Genomic DNA, 21,401 nt, shown 5'->3' on the forward strand with positions numbered 1-21,401 from the left:
GACTGACAACCTTTTAAACCGAGGTGAAATTACACCGTTTTAATGCATAGGGAATCTCTGCATTGCAGCAGAAAATGTGTTTTAAGGAAGAAAGAAGCCTGCGCACAGCGAGTCGTGTAGCATACCACAGCCGACCAATCCGGTCCCGCCCCGCAGACCCTCCAGCCAATTACAGCAGCAGTTGAGGTTAAAGATTGACAATCGCAGTGAGAGCGGCAGCACAGAGCGAGCAGGGGCCTTCTGGAAAATTCTACAGCCATCTTTGTTTCATCTCCTCCAGCCCAGTGTAAAAATCAGGCTGAAGGATTTTTCTTACATATACTGTGGTATAAGACAAGGTATGCTACTAAGTGTGAATTATCTCTGATGATGAACATGTTTTTTGGTTTTAAAAAATGTACAAAAATCGTGTATAATGAATCTAATCTTTTTGCAGTGATTATAGTATGAAATGCTGGCAAAAGCATAGACCCTATTTCTGCAAGACTGTGCCTAAAACTAGTGGTTTCATATGGTCTTGAGTGAATGGTAAATTTAATCTTGACGATGTTGTTTGTGCGTTATGTCCCTCAGAGTCAGTCTTCTCTCTGGAGGTCAGGGGCTGCAGGGTGGCAATGGCGCCAGGTTGTTTCTCCATCAACAATACTGATCCTCAGTGGATTCAAGGACACCAACACAAAGCATTCAATGAAACAACCCTGCTTTCATGGCACCAATTACAGAGCAGGAATCCAGACCCTCTCTCTGTACTAGACACAACTGTGTTGCATGAGACGGAGAAACAGTGTATTCTCCCCAGGGATAGGTCCTAAGTTTGCCAGCTGTCTTTATTCTTATAGTCAAACAATTTATCTTTCTCTCAGTCTCTTTCATATTATTATGCCTAATTATTATTCGACAGCAGTGGGCACAGTAAAAGTTAAACTGAATATGGGGGTTACATTGGATAACTGATTTCCAATTAGCTGGATTTCTTCTCTCTCTCTCGCCTGTCTTGTCAGTTTCCCTCCTGTTGTACTCGGCAGTGACGGTGGTTTGGCTTAACTGTGTTTTGGTGTTTGGATGTTGAGCTGTAATCTCCACGGATCTCCTGTTCCTCGTGTGTGTGCCTGTGACTGGAGCCTCAGTCGGCATGGGGGAGAGGAGTCTGCTGTGGCCTCCATTTTCTGTGACGAGAGAACCCTGCTCTGCCTCTGCTTGCCTGTCTCTGAGGAGCCAGTGGAATCTCAAGGCACAGATTCAATGTGTGTGTCTTTTTTTCTGCTTCTATCAGCCATTAATCTTTTGTGGTGTTTGCTAATGTTATCCTGAATTTTGGTCTTCTGGAATATTCATAGATACGGAAGATTTTTTTGCTATCTGTTCTCCTGTGATTCTGCCAGGTTTCAGGAATTCTGCTCCTGGTCTGAAATGCCCTCTGGAAGAACAGGACGACTAAATGATCTGCTTAGCTAGACGCTACAGGATCAGGTGGTTCTTGTGTCACTCTGGCTGCTCGGTGGGCCTATTTTTGAGTGAATAACGAGTGTGAACCTTGGCTTACTGCTGGGTTGCATGATTAAAGTGCTCAGTCTTCTCACAGTGCTCTCGCTGGTAGGACACGTAGCACAGAGAGTTGGCTAACATTTGCTCTCTTTCATATGGGCCTCGTTCGTTTTTTTGTTCTGTGCCTGGAACAGGAAGGCCCTGAAGGGCAGCATGTCTAAACAAGACGAGACTCATATGCTGGATACTTTTAGAGTTTTTTTCCATTTGTATCTTCTTGATCTTCTCTCGTTATCCAGATTGCATTATGGGTGATTTCATGCCTCAGTCTTTTTGATAATGGCGATTATGCCTAGTGATTTATTGATTGAGACTTCTCATGTGAATGTGGTGACAGGGTTGTTAAGCATTACCTTAGGTTTATGAATGCTCAGTGTCATGGACTTGGTTTGATGAGCAGGACGTCAAGGTTTACAGTGCATGTTAATGAGGGTGGCTTTATTGGCTTAGTAGATTTAGTTAATGGCCTCTCACAGTGGTAGTCATGCTTGGATGCATCAATGGCTGCCCTCAGCTCTGGCTCTGGAGCATTGTGCCTCTCCTTTTTCTACTCTGTCCTTTTTGTCTTCCAGATCAATGACCATGATGGATGTGGGTTCTGAAGAATATATCAACTCTAATCTTATCCAAATCTTTCTCTCAAATGTTCCTCTGAGAACATCTGTAACATTCCCACTTGTCCACTTCTTGAAAACAAAAATTATTCTAGATCTAGTGCTGAATATTAGCCTGTTAGGCTACCTGTACCTAGACGTTCTCCTATCAGGAGCCACCAGGGTATTGGGTCTGGTTCAGAGTGGGACCTGTGTTGGATCCTGAGGATTATTTTCGGACAATGAATACGACTACATCCTTGGAACGAGGCCCTCAGTGGCCCTGACAAAGGAGGGGCTGAACTCTCAAAGAACCCCATTCATCACCAAGGACCCCCTCCCCTTTCTTCTCCTCATTTTTCTTCCTGAGAGGGAATTAGAGGAGAGCAAAGCCAAATACACAAAAAGCTCCAGGCTTTGATTTGTCCGTTTCTGTAAATGGAAGAGGCTATAGTTTACATTTTTGCACAATATTCTTTGTTATTGATATGATTTGCTGTGGAAATCTTATTTCGGCTGTTAAGAACAGGCTAGTTAACAGACCTATGTAACAGGTAAAAACCTGTAGCTAGCTAGTCAGACCAAGGTGACTCCGTAGAGCTTACTGAAGTGATCTGGTGTAGTGGGTTTCTATACTGAACAAAAATATAGACTCAACATGTAAAGTGTTGGTTCAATGTTTCATGAGCTGAAATAAAAGATCCCAGAACTTTAAAAGGCCACTCTAAAATATGCAGTTTTGTCACACAACACAATGCCACAGATGTCTCAAGTTTTGAGGGAGCGTGCAATTGGCATGCTGACTGCAGGAATGTCCACCAGAACTGTTGCCAGAGAATTTCATGTTATTTTCTATACCATTAGCCGTCTCTGTCATTTTTGAGAATTTGGCAGTACGTCCAACCGACTTCACAATCACAGACCACGTGTAACCACGCCAGCCCAGGACATCCACATCCGGCTTCTTTGCCTGCGGGATCGTCTGAGACCAGCCACCCGGACAGCTGATGAAACTGAGTATTTCTGTATGTCATAAAGCCCTTTTGTGGGGAAAAACTAATTCTGATTGGCTGGGCTTGGCTCCCCAGTTGGTGGGCCTGGCTCCCAAGTGAGTGGGCCTATGCCCTCCCAGTCCCACGCAAAGGGCCAGTCGTCAAATCCATAGATTAGGGCCTAAAGAATGTATTAAATTGACTGAGTTCCTTATATCAACTGTAACTCGGTAAAATCGTTGAAATTGTGGCATTTATTTTTGTTCAGTATAGGAATAGCCAGTTGTGAGAGCTGGGGTTTGGGTGGCTACCAAAAATCACCATATTTTTACACTCTCATCCATGACTGTCTGAGGCAATCTTCTGTGAGTCACCATCCATTTTGAAGGTGAAAACCCTTTTGTGACGTAGCCTACGCATTTGTTGAAGTGTTTTGTAATCATTGAAAACCCCAAAATGTGTTTAAGGCGTTGCTCTTTTGAATGAGCTTGCATTGTACAGAAAGATCTTCTTTGGTGTAGGTAGGTGGGCAAATGGGGACGCAAACAAACTCGTCAATGCATGGCCCTCATCAGGACTGAAGCCCTTGTCTCTCCATTGTGTCCTGGAGGACAGGAGCACACAGCCTACTCGGTTGGATGGCCTTGTTTGTTGTGCTGAAGCACAAGTGTTGCATTTTATTGCAACTCTTGTGCAAGCTGAATAAGGAGGACCTGTTGCCATGGAGATTCTCTCCAGTGGCACCCCATGGAACACAAACTCCCAACTTCTAAAGTTTATCTGACTGTGATTACCAATGATTATAGACATGCATAGGAAGACATGATTACCCTGAAAAAACATGTGGTTGTCATTTAGCAGACTTATCAAGAGCGACTTACAATTCGTGATCATGAATGATCTTAAAGGCCATGGATCTGAGGTCGAAGTCAATTCTGTGCCACATCAGTTGCGCCTTAGATTTGGTAACAATAGTAACCTATTGATGTTTCTCAATAAAGCTGATGAGGTAACCACAATGGAAACCTGCTGAAACTCTGGTGACTTTGTCCCCTGGGACCCTGCCCTAGGTGGTGTTCCACTTGTTTACTGTGTGACATGATTTGTTTTGTGAACACTGTTTGTGACTGACTCTCTCTCCTCCTTTCATTCTGTGCTGTGCAGTCTGGCTGAGGACGAGGTACAGACTGAGTCGGATGTGGTAGAGGGGATGGATGTGGCACTGCGATCCAAAGGTAAGAACAAGGCCCTGCATGCTAAGACCAATGTTGTATTTCGAGAAGACCGCATATTCTAGTATTCTTCTGCTAGTGTTTATCTTACCGTTAAACATACTTGTTGTTTGATGTGGATCTCATAGAGCTACACAGAGCAACCATTGTGCCATTCAGTTAAAATCATATCTCCACTACCTCTGAGGTTGTTGCACGGGTTCAGCCTCACCATCACGTGCTGTGGATGTTAGCCTAAGTCACCATTTAGGAGGCATCCTTCACACGTGATCACTATCACAGGGCCCGACAACACTGACTTAACATATGAAATTTGTTGCCAGATTGGGAAACCAAGCAGTAGGGTTTGGTGACCAAAATCCCTTATCTGGTTGGATTCAGTATTCCTGGGCAAACCACCATATTAAGTCGCTCAATGAAGGGGTTCTGCTAACAAAAAGAATGCTTGAGGATTTACTCTGCCTTTGACCTTCAATAACCCCCCATCTGAGTGTCATTGTGTAGAGTGGCCTGGGACTGGGAGTGCCTCTGTAGCTCTAGCCTTTCATGCCAGGGATCTTGTCTCTGTCCTTCTAAGATTCCTATAAGCTGCTACTCTCTGTGTTGTATGTATGGTTACCTGGTGTCCCCTCTGCTCCTGCCACTAGTGTCTGACCCCGGGTCAGCAGAGCGGGTGCTGGCGACTCAGAAGAGGAAGGTGTCCAGCCCAACCCACTCCTCCAACGGCCACTACCCCTCAGACACCTCCCCCAGCCCCTTGAAGAAGAAGAAGAAACCTGGAGCCGTCCACAGCAACAACAAAGACCAGGTGGGGTGGAGGTGTAGTTTGTGACTGTGTGTGTGTGTGTGCACCTGTGCATGACCGATTGTGCACCTGTGCATGACTGATTGTGCTTCCAGGTTTAAATGAAAGACACTGCTTCATGTTCTGTGGTCAGATGCATTTGTTCATATCCCAAAAATGTCTACCATGTATTGATGATTGACTATTAAGATTATTTATCTGTCTGCTGATTAATCATGATAACTGTTTATAGAGTAGAATACTTTAAAATTACTTTTCTAAACTGCCTTTTTTGGAAAGAGTGGATATGCCTGCCAAATATTTTTGTTTGTGTTGTGAATGCTTTGTTTTACATGTATGACATGATTCAACCCCAAGCCAAAACTTTTGAATTCAGTTCCACTGACAATGAACATGTCACACATTCTGAACAGTCACATACAGTGGGGCAAAAAAGTATTTAGTCAGCCACCAATTGTGCAAGTTCTCCCACTTAAAAATACGAGAGAGGCCTGCAATTTTCATCATAGGTACACTTCAACTATGACAGACAAAATGAGAAAATAAAATCCAGAAAATCACATTGTAGGATTTTGAATGAATTTATTTGCAAATTATGGTGGAAAATAAGTATTCGGTCACCTACAAACAAGCAAGATTTCTGGCTCTCACAGACCTGTAACTTCTTCTTTAAGAGGCTCCTCTGTCCTCCACTCGTTACCTGTATTAATGGCACCTGTTTGAACTTGTTATCAGTATAAAAGACACCTGTCCACAACCTCAAACAGTCACACTCCAAACTCCACTATGGCCAAGACCAAAGAGCTGTCAAAGGACACCAGAAACAAAATTGTAGACCTGCACCAGGCTGGGAAGACTGAATCTGCAATAGGTAAGCAGCTTGGTTTGAAGAAATCAACTGTGGGAGCAATTATTATGAAATGGAAGACATACAAGACCACTGATAATCTCCCTCGATCTGGGGCTCCACGCAAGATCTCACCCCGTGGGGTCAAAATGATCACAAGAACGGTGAGCAAAAATCCCAGAAACACACGGGGGGACCTAGTGAATGACCTGCAGAGAGCTGGGACCAAAGTAACAAAGCCTACCATCAGTAACAGTGCCAGACGTGTCCCCTTGCTTAAGCCAGTACATGTCCAGGCCCGTCTGAAGTTTGCTAGAGAGCATTTGGATGATCCAGAAGAAGATTGGGAGCATGTCATATGGTCAGATGAAACCAAAATAGAACTTTTTGGTAAAAACTCAACTCGTCGTGTTTGGAGGACAAAGAATGCTGAGTTGCATCCAAAGAACACCATACCTACTGTGAAGCATGGGGGTGGAAACATCATGCTCTGGGGCTGTTTTTCTGCAAAGGGACCAGGACTACTGATCCGTGTAAAGGAAAGAATGAATGGGGCCATGTATTGTGAGATTTTGAGTAAAAACCTCCTTCCATCAGCAAGGGCATTGAAGATGAAACGTGGCTGGGTCTTTCAGCATGACAATGATCCCAAACACAGCGCCCGGGCAACGAAGGAGTGGCTTCGTAAGAAGCATTTCAAGGTCCTGGAGTGGCCTAGCCAGTCTCCAGATCTCAACCCCATAGAAAGTCTTTGGAGGGAGTTGAAAGTCCGTGTTGCCCAGCAACAGCCCCAAAACATCACTGCTCTAGAGGAGATCTGCATGGAGGAATGGGCCAAAATACCAGCAACAGTGTGTGAAAACCTTGTGAAGACTTACAGAAAACGTTTGACCTCTGTCATTGCCAACAAAGGGTATATAACAAAGTATTGATATAAACTTTTGTTATTGACTAAATACTTATTTTCCACCATAATTTGCTAATAAATTCATTAAAAATCCTACAATGTGATTTTCTGGATTTTTTTTCTCATTTTGTCTGTCATAGTTGAAGTGTACCTATGATGAAAATTACAGGCCTCTCTCATCTTTTTAAGTGGGAGAACTTGCACAATTGGTGGCTGACAAAATACTTTTTTGCCCCACTGTAGATATGTGCTGACTAGTATTGTGTCTTGTTCACTGATTGGCTGGTGTGGGTTGATGTAGTGTCACGCATGATACCCAACACAAAACTGGTTATTGGTCCACCAGGGAAAGTCATCAATGAAATTGCACATTGCAAGTCTGACAACTTAAAAAGATGACAATAACACAAACTTCCGGTTTAGATCAAGAACAATGACATTACTATCGTATAGGCCTACATTGATATTGACTAGACCAACTAAACTGTCTTGTGTTTGGTGCCTGCCTTATTTTGCCTTACATGTTGCTTATTACCCTGCCTTACTTGCCACTTTGTGATTATCTGTGTGTTTCTGTTGCACTGCACCTTTTGTGTTTTGTTTTCTGCGTGTGTTTTGAAACCCGCCCCCTGTTTCTCTTGCCTGCATTTCAGTCAGAACTAAGACATGGTCCCTTTTACTATGTGAAGCAGTCATCACTCACCACAGACCCTGTTGATGTTGTCCCGCAGGACAGCAGGAATGACTTCTACTGCTGGCTGTGCCACCGCGAGGGCCAGGTGCTCTGCTGTGAGCTCTGCCCGAGGGTGTACCACGCCAAGTGCCTCAAACTGCCAGCAGAGCCCGAGGGTGACTGGTTCTGTCCAGAGTGTGAGGTACTCACTCACGTGTGTGCCGTGCGTGTGGGTGTGTAGGTGTATATACGTGTGAAAGCGGTATGGGAGTGTTCCAGGCACATTCTCGCTTAACCACTAGCTTAATGTCCGCTTGCTCTTTGGGGTGTCCGGTGATGGGGTTGGAGGCATGCTTGGGGTCAATTCCAATTGGACTCTGCATTCTAGTAAAAAAATAAAATAAACATATTATCCTATAATAATGGTACTACACGTGGTACTTCCTAATTATTGAATTTAAATGGAATGGACCCCAGGCCTGTTTAGATGGGGCTAACATAAAGTGGGCAGGATCTTTATCGTCCCTCTCTAGATGGATGTTGCCTCCTATGAGGACTAGTACCACAGTCTCCTATAGATTATGACATACTGTAGATGCATAGTTAATAGCCAGCCCAGCGACCTACTGTGAGTGGTTGTGTTTACCCAGCTACTATTTGTCAATGGTACATTGTCCTGACTTCGTCATTTTTCTAGAAAATCACAGTAGCAGAGTGCATAGAGACACAGAGCAAGGCCATGACTATGCTAACGATAGACCAGCTGTCCTACCTGCTGAAGTTTGCCCTCCAGAAGATGAAACAGCCAGGGGTAAGTTAGTGAAAGTCTCTCTCATGCCCTCTAGGTACCCACTGTGGGCTAGAGATGGGTCTATCGCTTCTGTTGTTTATGAGAGTTGAACTAATACTTATTTCTTCTGTGGACAGACTGAGCCCTTCTGGAAGCCTGTGGCTCTGGAGCAGCACCCTGACTATGCTGAGTACATATACCACCCAATGGACCTCGCAACACTAGAGAAGGTACCATTACATTCACATTTCAGTAATTTAGCAGACGTTTATCAATTCCCTACTTGGAGCCCTATAATAGCAAGACAATGATGAGCTTTTTGAGTCTATACATCGTGGTCTACAGATAATACAGAGCCTTCAGAAAGTATTCACAAGCCTTCATTTTTTCCACATTTTGTTGTGTTGCCTGAATTTTAAATTGATTACGTTTAGATTTTGTCACTGGCCTACCCAAAATAACCCATAATGTCAAAGTGGAATTATGTTTTAAGAAATGTTTACTAATTAATAAAAAATGAAAAGCTAATATGTTTTGAGTAAGTTTTCCACCCATTTGTTATGGCAAGCCTAAATACACTGAACAAAAATATAAACGCAACCATTTCAGATCATATCAATCAATTGAAATAAATAAGTTAGGCCCAAATCTATGGGTTTCACATGACTGGGAATACAGATATGCATACGTTGGTCACAGATACCTAAAAAAAAGAATAGGTAGGAGCGTTGATCAGAAAACCAGTCCGTATCTGGTGTAACCACCATTTGCCTCATGCAGTGCATATAATTGATCTGGCTGTTGATTCTGGCCTGTGGAATGGCTGTGTGAAGTTGCTGGATATTGGCGGGAACTGGAACACGCTGTCGATCCAGAGCATCCCAAGCATGCTCAATGGATGACATGTCTGGTGAGTATGCAGGCCATGGGACATTTTCAGCTTCCAGGAATTAAGCTTCCAGATCCTTGTGACATGGGACGGTGGATGAATAGCATGACAGTGGGCCTCAGGATCTCGTCACAGCATCTCGGTACATTCAAATTGCCATCTATAAAATGCAATTATGTTCATTGTCCGTAGCTTATGCTTGCCCATACCATAACACCACCAGCACCATGGGGCACTCGCTGTCTGCCATCTGCCCGGTACAGTTGAAACCTGGATTCTTCCATGAAGAGCACACTTTTTCAACGTGCCAGTGGCCATCGAAGGTGAGCTTTTGCTCACTGAAGTTGGTTACTACGTCAAACTGCAGTCAGGTTAAGACCCTGGTGAGGACGACAAGCAGATGAGCTTCCCTGAGACGGTTTCTGACAGTTTGTGTAGAAATTCTTTGGTTGTGCAAACCTACAGTTTCATCAGCTGTCCAGGTGGCTTGTATCAGACCATCCCGTAGGTGAATAAGCCTGATGTGGCGTTCCTGGGTCTGGTTACACGTGGTTTGCGGTTGTGAGGCCGGTTGGACGTACTGCCAAATTCTCTAAAACAACGTTGGAGGTGGCTTATGGTAGAGAAATTAACAGAATTATCTGCCAACCGCCCTGGTGGACATTCCTGCAGTCAGCATGCCAATTGCACACTCCCTCAAAACCTGAGAAATCTGTGGCATTGTGTTTGACAAGACTGCATATTTTAGAGTGGACTTTTATTAACCCCAGCACAGGGTGCACCTGTGTAATGATCATGCTGTTTAATCATCTTTTTTTATATGCCACACCTGTCAGGTGGATGGATTAGTTTGACAAAGGAGAAATGCTCACTAACGGGGACGTAAACAAATTTGTGCACAAAATTTTAGAGAAATAAGCTATTTGTGCATATTGAAAAGTTCTGGGATCTTTTATTTCAGCTCATGAAACATGGGACCAACACTTTACATGTTGCATTTATGTTTTTGTTCAGGATATGTTCAGGAGTAAAAATTGTGAACAAGTTGCATGGACTTACTCTGTGTGCAATAATAGTTTTTAACAAGATATTTTAATGACTATCTCATCTCTGTACCCCACACATACAATTATCTGTAAGGTCCCTCGGTCAAGCGGTGTATTTCACAACATAGATTCAACCACAAAGACCAGGGAGGTTTTCCAATGCCTTGCAAGGAAGGGCACCACCGATTTGGTAGATGGGTAAAAATAAAGCAAATCGAATATCTCTTTGAGCATGGTGAAGTTATTAATTACACTTTGGATGGCATATCAATACACCCAGTCACTACAAAGATACCAGAGTCCTTACTAACTAACTCAGTTGCTGGAGAGGAAGGAAACTGCTCAGAGATTTCACCATGAGACCAATGGTGATTTTAAAACGGTTACAGTATGGCTGGGCGATATGGCCTGAAAAAAAAAAAAACTATATCTACATTTAAAAAAATATTTTCTCTAAATAAGCTTTGTTGTACAATTAAAGGTCAAATACATTGCATTTAAAAGAGTCAAAAATAAGCTAATGAATTCAGAGCTTGTGAAATTATACCTAGACTGAATATATGCCTTCCACAACTATAAATCAAATAAAATTGTATTGGTCACATACACGTTTTAGCAGATTGTTATTGCAGATGTACCGAAATGCTTGTGTTTTTAGCTCCGACAGTGCAGTAATATCTAACAAGTAATGTCTAACAATTTCACAACAAAAATTGTTGTGAAAGATGCACTAATAGTTTAATTACTTTATCAAAATAGTTGTACCTACTGTTTTTCTTATGATCACTGATCTGGCTTTCAGGTGTGTCTATAAAATGTACTTTTTGTTACATTTAACCAGAACCATGCATAATGCACATTCACTAACAATGTAGCAGGTATTATAGTCAATTAACACCAATCTCATAAATAATCTCTCAAGCACAAGCCCAAGTGAGAAGTCAGCTTATATTTATATTTTAAGTTTAGCCAACTTGGATCAAAGATATAATTTCACAAGCTCTGAATTCAACTAACAAGGCAAAATAGTTGAATTGTTATGAACACACCCTTCTGTCCATCTCCAACTGTTTGAACAGCATGCTAGTCTGTCCACTTTGTTCAGATGTTGAAATCAAGTGGCTTACCTTATTTCTCAGAATGAGTTGCCAATTCCTTATATAATTGTTTTATGCTTATTGCAGATTTATAAAACAGTCATCCAAATAGCTAGTATAACGATATTTGACAAAAATGCTGCTAGCGATACGTGGTACCATAATGCGGGCAGGACAAACTGAGCATACTTTTTCTAGAATGAATGTTCATTGGTACATCTGTTTTAGTAGTGTTGGCTCTTGCTTGAAATGTGAGGAGTTGAAACAAACAAGGTATGGTTCAAAAGATTAACTTCTCTATTACAGTAAAATAATGTCTCAATATGTTTCAGTGTCCATATGACCGATTCTGTTGGATCGAAACTCAAATGGCGAGTTAAAACCGTTTTGTCAGAGAGGTAGAAGTGATCTCTCATCTTTGTTGTTATGGTAGGGGGAATGGCTTGGGAGAAGGAGACGAACCGAGAGGTTTCACTCTTGCCAAAATCTGTCAAAATAAACCCAAAGTGTTTCTAACACAAGGCCAAATATACACAAATATGCTTAGAAAGACGACATTGAATGTTCCTGATTGGCCTAGTTAGTTTTTAATTTTTAATTTATTTCACCTTTATTTAACCAGGTAGGCTAGTTGAGAACAAGTTCGCATTTTTACAACTGCGACCTGGCCAAGATAAAGCATAGCAGTGTGAACAGACAACAACACAGAGTTACACATGGAGTAAACAATAAACAAGTCAATAACACAGAAAAAAAAGAGTCTATATACATTGTGTGCAAAAGGCATGAGGAGGTAGGCGAATAACTACAATTTTGCAGATTAACACTGGAGTGATAAATGATCAGATGGTCATGTGCAGGTAGCGATACTGGTGTGCAAAAGAGCAGAAAAGTAAATAAATAAAAACAGTATGGGGATGAGGTAGGTAAATTGGGTGGGCTATTTACCGATGGACTATGTACAGCTGCAGCGATCGGTTAGCTGCTCAGATAGCATATTTTTTTACTTAAATCGTCTTGAAAATCTATGGCAAGACTTAAATTGTTGTTTAGAAATGATCAACAACCAACTTTGACAAGAGTTTGAAGAATCTTAAAAATGTCTAAAACCATGTTTTCACTTTGTCATTATGAGGTATTGTGTGTAGATGGGTGAGGAAAAAAGGCATTAAGAGTTGGGCCAAATTTTAGATTTTTTAAATTAACATAGCGTTTAAATATTCCCCATGTAATGTTAATGGGGCGCTAACATAGCTGCCATAGAATTTTGTCATGTAAATGAATCATTATGCAGAAACATTAAAGCGTCAATCAGCAGTTAAAACAATAAAGCGTACTCACCACCATTGTTTTGGTAAAAAGCAGGGGGATGGGGCTGGAGAAATGTAACCACATTCAAATTCAAAGACAGAGCTATGGCTACAAGGACTGAACATCCATGATATCAAAATTATAGTTTTAACCATGTTTTTTGGCTATATAGTGTTTGTTTACATTTACTTTGTTTACAAATATTGGTGTAAACAAGTTTATATTTTGGGTTCTGATGGGGAACGACAGTTGAACAGCTCATGATCCATTTATAAATGATGTTCTTCAAGAATCAATAGGTACATAATAGTATTAAGTCCAAAAATGGATGTAGCAATTGCTGATCGCCACTTTTAATGGCCCAACCATTGAGATCCTATTAAATTATTTTAAATCCTAGTTCAATGGGCCCAACTCTCTAAATACATGGCTCTGGTGTAATCAAATCATATTTTTCTCTGCTATATTGGTAGAATATGAAAAAGAAAATGTATGGCTGCACAGAATCCTTTTTGGCTGACATGAAATGGATCTTACACAACTGCATCATCTACAATGGAGGTAGGTCAAAAACACATGTTTAAGACAGTTTCCTCACTTGCAACATGCTTTGGAAATAAAACTTGGCTCTTACAAACATGTTTGTTCCAGGAAATCACAAACTAACAGCAACAGCAAAGGTTGTTGTGAAGATCTGTGAACATGAAGTGAGTATCATTTTTACATGATGACTGAAATGCCATTCAGTTGTGTGTTTTGTTTTCTCCTTTCTAAATGTATTTCAGTAATGTGGAAAATGCTGTTTTTTTCAGGTGAATGAAATTGAGGTCTGTCCGGAGTGCTACCTGTCCTCGTGCCAAAAGAGGGACAACTGGTTTTGCGAGCCATGTGTAAGACAAATGTTTCCTCATCTTCTTTTGCATTTTATGGATATAAATGTAAATGTTTGTCCTGTGACTTAAGGTCACAATTCGGTTTGTCCTGAAGACAAATGTAGATTAGCCTAAATGTAATGTTTCAAATCTCAAAAATACTCTTTACAACACAGGTAAAGTCTTTGTGAATCCTATTCCTCTGTTTGTGTTTGTTGTTTTATCTAACCGTGACCCTCGGTCTGCCACCCCTCTCAGGGTCACCCACACCCCCTGGTATGGGCAAAGTTGAAGGGCTTCCCCTTCTGGCCAGCCAAAGCACTACGGGAGAAGGATGGACAGGTGGACGCACGCTTCTTCGGACAGCATGACCGGTGAGCCTTGCTATTTAATGAAAGTGGCGGATGGAAGGGACTTTTCATAGTAATTACTGAAGTACTGTTTGCATTCGTATGGTATTGGACTCCTCTGAAGGTAATCATAGGTCTCTCTGCTTATCCTACTCCTAACTTGTCTCCCTGTGTTTTTTCTCTGCAGGGCGTGGGTTCCCATTAACAATTGCTACCTCATTTCCAAGGAGATTCCCTTCTCTGTGAAGAAGACCAAGAGCATCTTCAACAGTGCCATGCAGGAGATGGAGGTCTATGTGGAGAACATCCGCAAGAAGTTTGGGGTGTTCAACTACGCCCCCTTCCGCACCCCCTATACGCCCAACAACCAGCTTCAGATGCTGCTGGACCCAGCCAACCCCGAGGCAGGGACCGTGAAGACGGAGAAACCTGACAAGATGCGCTTCAACTTCGACATGACCGCATCTCCCAAGATGCTCTTGGGCAAGAGCTCTCTGTCGAGCGGGATGGGACGGAGGATCTCTCTCACGGACATGCCTCGCTCTCCCATGAGCACCAACTCGTCTGTACACACAGGATCTGACGTGGAGCAGGATGGGATGGAGAGAGGGCCTAGGAATCCCCCATTCCACTACAGCGCTGGGGAGGATTCTATGGACTATACCGGTAATTAACATGCTCCTGAATCATATAACTATATAGCGGATCATATAACTAACTAACACCGTATAGTCACATTCAAAACACAGGTTAGGATCAAGACTCAAACCATTTGTGGAGGTTAAAGTGTTATGCGTTATTGCCTCAGCATCCCCTGCCTCAGTGAAGATGGGCTATGCAGGCAGCATGACGGGCAGCCCCAAGCCCTTTTCCCCTGGTCTGGTGCCCAAACAGGAGAGGGCCCCAGGCACAGGCAGCATCCTCAATCTCAACCTGGGTGAGTCCCATCTAACTCCACCCCCTTATGTAGCACCTTGTCTTGTGCAGTCTGTTTGGTTAGGGCAGGGTTGGGTAAACTACGGTGGGAGGTTTGAGTATAGATTTTTTACATTTTATTTTGGGTTATAATTAGTAAAAATAAATAAATAATAAAAAACACACTCCGCACCTGAACGTCTAAAACTATATAGTATGTACAAATTATTATATATTTTCAAATTACTGCCCATTTTCTGGCCCGCAAATTGATTTTGACATTTTTTTTAAAATCCCGATGTGGCCCTTGAGCCAAAATGTTTTCCCACCCCTGGGTTAGGGGTTATGTTTTGGTTTTGGTTGAGTTTTAGTGTCAGGGTTCATAAGGTCATGAAAAGTCATGGAATTTTTAAATTATGTTTTCCAGGCCTGGAATGTTTTAGGAAAATGATCAAATCCAAAATGTTTTTGAAAAGTCATGGAAATTAATTAAATCATTTCTGTTAATGTAAATAATTTAGGCACAGTTTTTTAAATATTTTACATAAAATAAACATATCAGACAGGATCGGAATATTACACTTCAGTGCATATGTGTGTGTGCGCAAGCGTCACCTGCATGTGCGTGAGTGTGCCTTGCTCAAGGAGAGAGACAGTCGGACATTACATTCCCTCTATGATTGCAGCAGTAGGTAGGCCTAGCCTATAAAATATGATAGAGAACAGACTAATTGGGTAGCCAATTCAAAACATATATTGTTGCCTGGCCAGTTAACTAGAGAGAGAACTGTTTAGTTGTTATTAGTCATGTCCCAGAAAAAGTGTCATACAGATTATTCATTTAAATTATTATTTTTGACGAAACTAACAATTAACTTTGTCATTGTATTAGTTGGGATTCTTTTTAATCTCGATGAATCGAGTCATGTTAATCAAAATAATAATGTGTAAATTGTGATCAGTAGTTTTATGAACTGGTTTTGTAGATACTTCCAGTTGATTTGGGCATCCGATGTATGAGACATTGCAAGTCAATAGATACCAATCAGCCTGCAACGTAAACACTTCTAAGGTAGCTAAGAGAAACATGACTAAACTAGAAAAGGTGAATTTCCTGAAGAAAATTTGTGGGCTTGTTTCAGCTGAATAAAAATATTAGTAACCGACCATACAGTTAGCTATTTGATCTTTGGTATATTGAATGAGCACATTATTGTATAAAGGTATAAAACATATTTGGTTGCAATGTTTTACATCAAGGGTGGTCAACCATCCTCCAGGAGAACTACTGGGTGTGCAGGCTTTTGTTCCAGTCCCCCTCTAACAAAACACATTTTAGAAATTAGCTGCTCAACCGGGCCTTGATAAATGAACATTTATGTGTATGATCCAGTACCTCTCCAGACTGAGGGAAAGGGGGATACCTAGTCAGTTGCACAACTTAATGCATTCAACCGAAAATCTGTCTTCCGCATTTAACCCAACACCTTGGATTGACCCCATGTGTATTATTCAGTTGCCTAATAGGTATTCTACTTGGTGGGGGGGGGTTAAGTGCCTTGCACAACAACATGGGTACATGGGATCAGAGAGCAGCTTCCCAGTGTCGGTACTACATTTATGTACATAGAGACGCCACAAATTGTTGGTCATGGAAATTTGGTTAAAAGTAATGGAGAAGTCATGAATTTCGATCTGTCAAAATGTTTATGAAACCTATAATGTTGTTTGTCACAGATCGTGTGAAGGCTGAGATGGACCTGAAGGAGCTCAGTGAGACAGTACAGCATCAACAACAACAACAGGGGTCATCACTCCTCCTCACCACCCCCAAGAGACCCATGAGGAGCCTGGACAAGACCATCGAGAGCTGCAAGGCCCAACTAGGTACACACATACACTCACACACTTTCACACACCATTCATGAATTGTGTCTAGAGCAGGGATTGGCAACTCTAGTCCACGGGGCCGGAGTGGTGTCACCCTTTTCCCCATCCCTAGCAAACACAGCTGATTTAAACTAATTGCATTCTAAGCTGAAGATCTTCATTATTGGAGTCAGATGTGTTAGCTGGGGCAAAAGTGTGACACCAATCAGGTCCCAGAGGACTGAAGTTGCACATCCCTAGTCTAGAGGAACAAATTTGAAGACCTATAAATGATACGCTCATGTTCATCATGTATTAATTATATGATTTATATGTTGTTTCTTTATCCCTGTGCAGGCATTGATGAGATCTCTGAGGACGTATATAAGGGCGTGGAACACAGTGACTCTGAGGATTCTGAAAAGTCAGACTCCAGCAACAGCGAGTACCTTAGCGATGAGGATCACAGACCGAAGAGCGCCGCCCATGACAACAAGGACAAAGCAGAGAGGGAGTCTAGAAAGAGGCCCAAGGCAAGCACACCGGTAGAGGACAAGGGGGCAGTCACAGGGACCAGGGATAAAAAAAACTCTGAAGCCCTGCTGAAAGACAGACATGGCAGCAATGGTCCAGAGAGAGATTCCCGGGAGAAGCCCATGACTCCCCAGACTCAGCCCCCCACAGACAGGCCCAAGGCCCTAGAGGTGGGTAGGGCAGGCGCACCCCGGGCCCTTGCTGGCCCAGACCAGGACTCCGACTCAGAGAGGGAGCTGGTAATTGACCTGGGGGATGAGCAGGGGGGCAGAGACCGTAAGAGAGCCAGGAGGGAGCCAGGGGCTGTAGCCCCTAAGCCCACGAAGGAGCCCCCTGGCACCAAGCTGGAAGGTGAGGGCTCATTTCAAGTCTTGTTTATTTTGTTTTGTGTACTCTAGTTGCTTCGTATGATAATTTTTTGAGAGACTGAGGCCTAAAGGCTCATCAGATGGGAGGAAAATACAGTTTGTCTGTCTTTATTTAATCAATGTTTTTTTTTCTCTCTGACCAGGTAAATTCCCCACCGTAGTGACCCCCCCTCTAGCCTCCGCCACCTTGTCCAACCCCAAAGACCCCAGTCAGCCCCTCATCAACCCCACACTCAACCTGTCCTCTAGCCAGCCCAACACGGCCTTCACCACCCCCCCTGCAGCTCCCACCCTAGCCACCACCCTCTCCTCCACAGCTGCCTCAGCCCAGTCGGCAGCGAAGAAACAGCGTCCCCTGCTGCCCAAAGAGACAGCTCGGGCAGTGGTGTGGAACCCCGCCAACAAGTTCCAGACGTCCTCCCAGAAGTGGCCCATGCAGCAGGAGGAGCAGCCGGCTGGGCCAAACCAGACACAGGTTCCTGTTCCTGTCCAGGCTCCGACGCAGGCACAGACACGCAGCCCACAGCAGGTCCAGTCACAGCAGCAGTTGCAAGCATCCTCCAGTACACGTTATCAGACCAGACAGGCAGCAAAAGGTACATAGAAACCCAGTCCACTAAACACAACTCCCCAACATCTGTAAACGCATACACAATTATCTCATATTAGTTCATATGAGCTGAATTGTAGTTTTCTTTCATTCCTCTTTTCTTCTGTGGTTTGCAGCCGTGCAGCCTAAAGATGGTCCCCAGACCTCAACCTCATCAGTTACCTTGGTCACCTCTGGTGCCTCCTCCACCTCTTCCTCCTCTTACCTGGCAGGAGACTTCCAGATCCCCACAGCTTCAGCAGATGTGGCAGCTGACATCGCAAAGTACACCAGCAAAGTGAGTTAGCCTGATGCTATATGTCTAAACAGAATAAATAGATGGAAACTTTACAGGGGAAAGTTTCTTGATTCACAGATTATATTTGTGTTATATTGATATGGAAAGTTACCTGACTGTGATCAATCTGTGAATTGTTATAATCTCACCTGATCTCTTCAGATGATGGACACGATTAAAGGGACGATGACAGAAATCTACAACGACCTTTCCAAAAGCACTTCAGGAAACACAATCGCAGAGGTGAGTGCTGCTGAAGAGACTTTTGGTTGAGTCTGTAACATAAGTAAACTTCTCTCCTGTCTCACTGCATTGTGATAACTGTTGAATATTTTTGCCCAGATCCGGCGGCTGAGGATAGAGATAGAGAAGCTTCAGTGGCTACATCAGCAAGAGCTGTCGGAGATGAAACACAATCTTGGTTTGTTATACTTGCCCTTTCCTTAAAAATATAATCATCTTTTAGGTTGGTATCAATGTGAGTGTACAAAATAATAAGAACACCTTCCTACTATTGAGTTGCACCCCCCCTTTGCCACCAGAACAGCCTCAATTCGTCAGGGCTTGGACTCTACAAGGTGTCTAAAGCGTTCCACAAAGATGCTGGCACATGTTGACGCCATTGCAAGTTAGCTGATGGCCTTTGTGTGGTGGACCATTCTTTATACATACAGGAAACTGTTGAACGTGAAAGACCCAGCAGCGTTGCAGTTCTTTACACAAACCGGTGCGCCTGGCACCTACCACCATACCCCATTCAAAGGCACTTAAATATTTTGTCTTGCCCATTCACCCTCTGAATGGCACACATAGACAATCCATGTCTCAATTATCTCAATGCTTAAAAATCCTCCCCTTCATCTATACTGATTTGAAGTGGATTTAATAAGTGACATCAATAAGGGATCATAGCTTTCACCTAGATTCATCTGGTCAGTCTATGTCATGGAAAGAGGGATCTCTAGTCAGTTGTCCAACTGAAATGAGTCTTCTGCATTTAACCCAACACCTCTGAATCATAGAGGTGCGGGGGGGCTGCCATAATCGACATCCACGTCTTTGGCGCCCGGGGAACAGTGGGTTAAATGCCTTTCTCAGGGGCAGATTTTACCTTGTCAGCTTGGGGATTCGATCTAGGAACCTTCCGCTTACTGGCCCAAGGCACTAACCACCTGCCATTCCTAATGTTTTGTACATGTATGTTTGTCTTTGTCAGCCAATTCATGTGTGTATGAGATTGACTAATGTGTTATCTTATCTGTGTTTCTAACATTTTAATAATGCAAGTGTGTGCATTATAGCTGTGTTTCTAATATACTCATTCAATGCATGTGTTGAAGGAAGTTTATAAAACACATGCATAGTACACATTTTTATCCATGTGTTACATTCATATTCCTTCATTATATTTGATATCAAGTGAATTCTATTCATAGATTTTCTAAATGTGTCCTGTCATGTCCTGTAGAGCTGACTATGGCAGAGATGAGGCAGAGTCTGGAGCAGGAGAGGGAGCGTCTGGTGGCGGAGGTGAAGAAGCAGATGGAGGTGGAGAAACTGCAGGCAGTGGATGAGACCAAGAAGAAGCAGTGGTGTGCGAACTGCAGGAAGGAGGCCATCTTCTACTGCTGCTGGAACACCAGCTACTGTGACTACCCCTGCCAGCAAGCCCACTGGCCAGAACACATGAAGTCCTGCACACAGTCAGGTAAAATAATAATTGAGTTATTACACACACAAAAGATGTAATTTGCACCAAAAATGTCCTATGCTCCAACATTTCTGAAAAACCCCACTTCAGGGGTTTCTTCTTCTTGATTATAAAGGGGCTTAGTTGATCGGCGTTTACAAATCTCTCCAAAGAGCTGAGATTTCTTTTTGCAGTTTTAAAGCTAATTTCCTGCAGTTCTACATATGCTGGCATGGAGCTGAGAAGAAATTGTGCAGTTTTCAAGCTAGTTTCCTGCAATTCTATGCATTTTTACATGGATAATGCAGTGTTATTTTGCTCAAACATGATAACTAAATGAATACTAAACTCAGCAAAAAAAGAAACGTCCTCTCACTGTCAACTGCGTTTATTTTCAGCAAACTTAACATACAGTGGGGCAAAAAAGTATTTAGTCAGCCACCAATTGTGCAAGTTCTCCCACTTAAAAAGATGAGAGGCCTGTAATTTTCATCATAGGTACACTTCAACTATGACAGACAAAATGAGAAAAAAAAATCCCGAAAATCACATTGTAGGATTTTTAATGAATTTATTAGCAAATTATGGTGGAAAATAAGTATTTAGTCAATAACAAAAGTTTATATCAATACTTTGTTATATACCCTTTGTTGGCAATGACAGAGGTCAAACGTTTTCTGTAAGTCTTCACAAGGTTTTCACACACTGTTGCTGGTATTTTGGCCCATTCCTCCATGCAGATCTCCTCTAGAGCAGTGATGTTTTGGGGCTGTTGCTGGGCAACACGGACTTTCAACTCCCTCCAAAGACTTTCTATGGGGTTGAGATCTGGAGACTGGCTAGGCCACTCCAGGACCTTGAAATGCTTCTTACGAAGCCACTCCTTCGTTGCCCGGGCGGTGTGTTTGGGATCATTGTCATGCTGAAAGACCCAGCCACGTTTCATCTTCAATGCCCTTGCTGATGGAAGGAGGTTTTTACTCAAAATCTCACAATACATGGCCCCATTCATTCTTTCCTTTACACGGATCAGTAGTCCTGGTCCCTTTGCAGAAAAACAGCCCCAAAGCATGATGTTTCCACCCCCATGCTTCACAGTAGGTATGGTGTTCTTTGGATGCAACTCAGCATTCTTTGTCCTCCAAACACGACGAGTTGAGTTTTTACCAAAAAGTTCTATTTGGTTTCA

At 42.7% G+C, this 21,401-nt stretch overlaps 1 protein-coding gene across 3 annotated transcripts in view; it reads left to right on the forward strand.

The window, feature by feature from the left end:
• LOC112222173 (protein kinase C-binding protein 1) overlaps positions 1–21,401 on the forward strand; it is a 33,212-nt gene that overhangs the window by 6,180 nt on the left and 5,631 nt on the right. The window contains exons 1-19 of one of the 3 annotated variants that reach the window (XM_024384838.2): positions 248–338; positions 4,295–4,365; positions 5,010–5,170; positions 7,575–7,796; positions 8,292–8,405; positions 8,522–8,614; positions 13,201–13,288; positions 13,379–13,434; positions 13,540–13,617; positions 13,858–13,973; positions 14,137–14,615; positions 14,758–14,886; positions 16,602–16,751; positions 17,091–17,618; positions 17,779–18,231; positions 18,362–18,522; positions 18,685–18,765; positions 18,865–18,943; positions 19,991–20,230. In XM_024384838.2, the coding sequence (XP_024240606.1) occupies positions 4,341–4,365; positions 5,010–5,170; positions 7,575–7,796; positions 8,292–8,405; positions 8,522–8,614; positions 13,201–13,288; positions 13,379–13,434; positions 13,540–13,617; positions 13,858–13,973; positions 14,137–14,615; positions 14,758–14,886; positions 16,602–16,751; positions 17,091–17,618; positions 17,779–18,231; positions 18,362–18,522; positions 18,685–18,765; positions 18,865–18,943; positions 19,991–20,230 (3,253 nt within the window). In that variant the 5' untranslated portion in view covers positions 248–338; positions 4,295–4,340. Of the gene's footprint in view, positions 1–247; positions 339–4,294; positions 4,366–5,009; positions 5,171–7,574; positions 7,797–8,291; positions 8,406–8,521; positions 8,615–13,200; positions 13,289–13,378; positions 13,435–13,539; positions 13,618–13,857; positions 13,974–14,136; positions 14,616–14,757; positions 14,887–16,601; positions 16,752–17,090; positions 17,619–17,778; positions 18,232–18,361; positions 18,523–18,684; positions 18,766–18,864; positions 18,944–19,990; positions 20,231–21,401 lie in introns of those variants that run through there. The other 2 variants (XM_024384836.2, XM_024384837.2) reach the window with 2 other exon arrangements.

The sequence above is a fragment of the Oncorhynchus tshawytscha genome, linkage group LG22, assembly GCF_018296145.1.
Source record: "Oncorhynchus tshawytscha isolate Ot180627B linkage group LG22, Otsh_v2.0, whole genome shotgun sequence".
Classification (NCBI taxonomy): Eukaryota; Metazoa; Chordata; class Actinopteri; order Salmoniformes; family Salmonidae; genus Oncorhynchus; species Oncorhynchus tshawytscha.